General features: G+C 37.0%; 1 protein-coding gene across 1 annotated transcript; it reads left to right on the forward strand.

Annotated features, from left to right (window-relative positions):
- The first annotated feature begins 427 nt into the window (after positions 1 to 427).
- LOC138887551 (uncharacterized) lies at positions 428 to 913 on the forward strand. The gene is made up of 2 exons (XM_070169309.1): positions 428 to 709; positions 767 to 913. Exons 1-2 carry the CDS (start codon positions 428 to 430, stop codon positions 911 to 913), a joined length of 429 nt encoding a protein of 142 aa, XP_070025410.1.

Genomic DNA, 913 nt, shown 5'->3' on the forward strand with positions numbered 1-913 from the left:
TTATGGGCTTCGCTCCCGTGGTAGCATAATGTTGAGGAATGTATTGATACAGGGCAAACACTTGGTGCTAGTTAGTTATTATTTATAAACCATAGTTAGCTAACTAGAGTATATACTAGTAATTGTAGTTGAGTTAGAGATTAGTTAGTATAAATATATGTTAGTTGGGCAGTTGTAGTAGTTGTACAGTATACTTTCTCAATGGAACAGTAATATTTCCATTTTCCCAGTTCTTCTTCTCTCGTCTTCATCTTTCTCTCTTAGATCTAAATTAGAAGTTAACTGAATTCATCAATTCGACATGGTATCAGAGCTGATAATCGATCAAATCTAGGGTTCTTCATTGTGAATTTGCTGAAGAATGAGAGATAATTCGATATTTTTCGTTTGTTCTCTGTTTTTGGATAAGAAACCCTAATTTTCTCCAATGGAGGTTGATGAAGTTGCCGATCAAAACTCGATTGTGATTTATCACAATCATCCTCTGTATTTGCATCCATCTGATACAGCTGGAGCGTTGTCATTAGGTTTTCAGTTGATCGGAATGGAGAATTACACTATGTGGAGCCAAGCTATGGAGGTTTCACTGTTGACTCGCAACAAACTGGGCTTTATTGATGGAACCATCACTTACGACACTTATGGAGATAAGTATGCTAGCCTCTGGGATCGATGCAATGCTATAGTGAAATCATGGATTATGCATAATGTTAGTCATGATTTGTTGAGTGGTGTTCTGTTTCGTTCAAATGCATGCGCGATTTAGGCTGATCTGCGTGAACGCTTTGATAAAGTGAATGCTTCACGCATGTATTATATTCACGGAGAAATCTTCACATTGACTCAAGGAGTGACTAGTGTTTCTGTGTATTACTCTAAACTGAAGGATCTCTGGATGAATATGACTCAATAA

The sequence above is a fragment of the Nicotiana sylvestris genome, chromosome 3 (assembly GCF_000393655.2).
Source record: "Nicotiana sylvestris chromosome 3, ASM39365v2, whole genome shotgun sequence".
Taxonomy (NCBI): Eukaryota; Viridiplantae; Streptophyta; class Magnoliopsida; order Solanales; family Solanaceae; genus Nicotiana; species Nicotiana sylvestris.

Coding starts and splice junctions, on each gene's coding strand:
- LOC138887551 (XM_070169309.1), top strand. CDS start 428: ATGGAGGTTGATGAAGTTGCCGATCAAAACTCGATTGTGATTTATCAC. Junction 710..766: donor AATCATGGATTATGCATAAT/GTTAGTCATGAT, acceptor TGCGCGATTTAG/GCTGATCTGCGTGAACGCTT.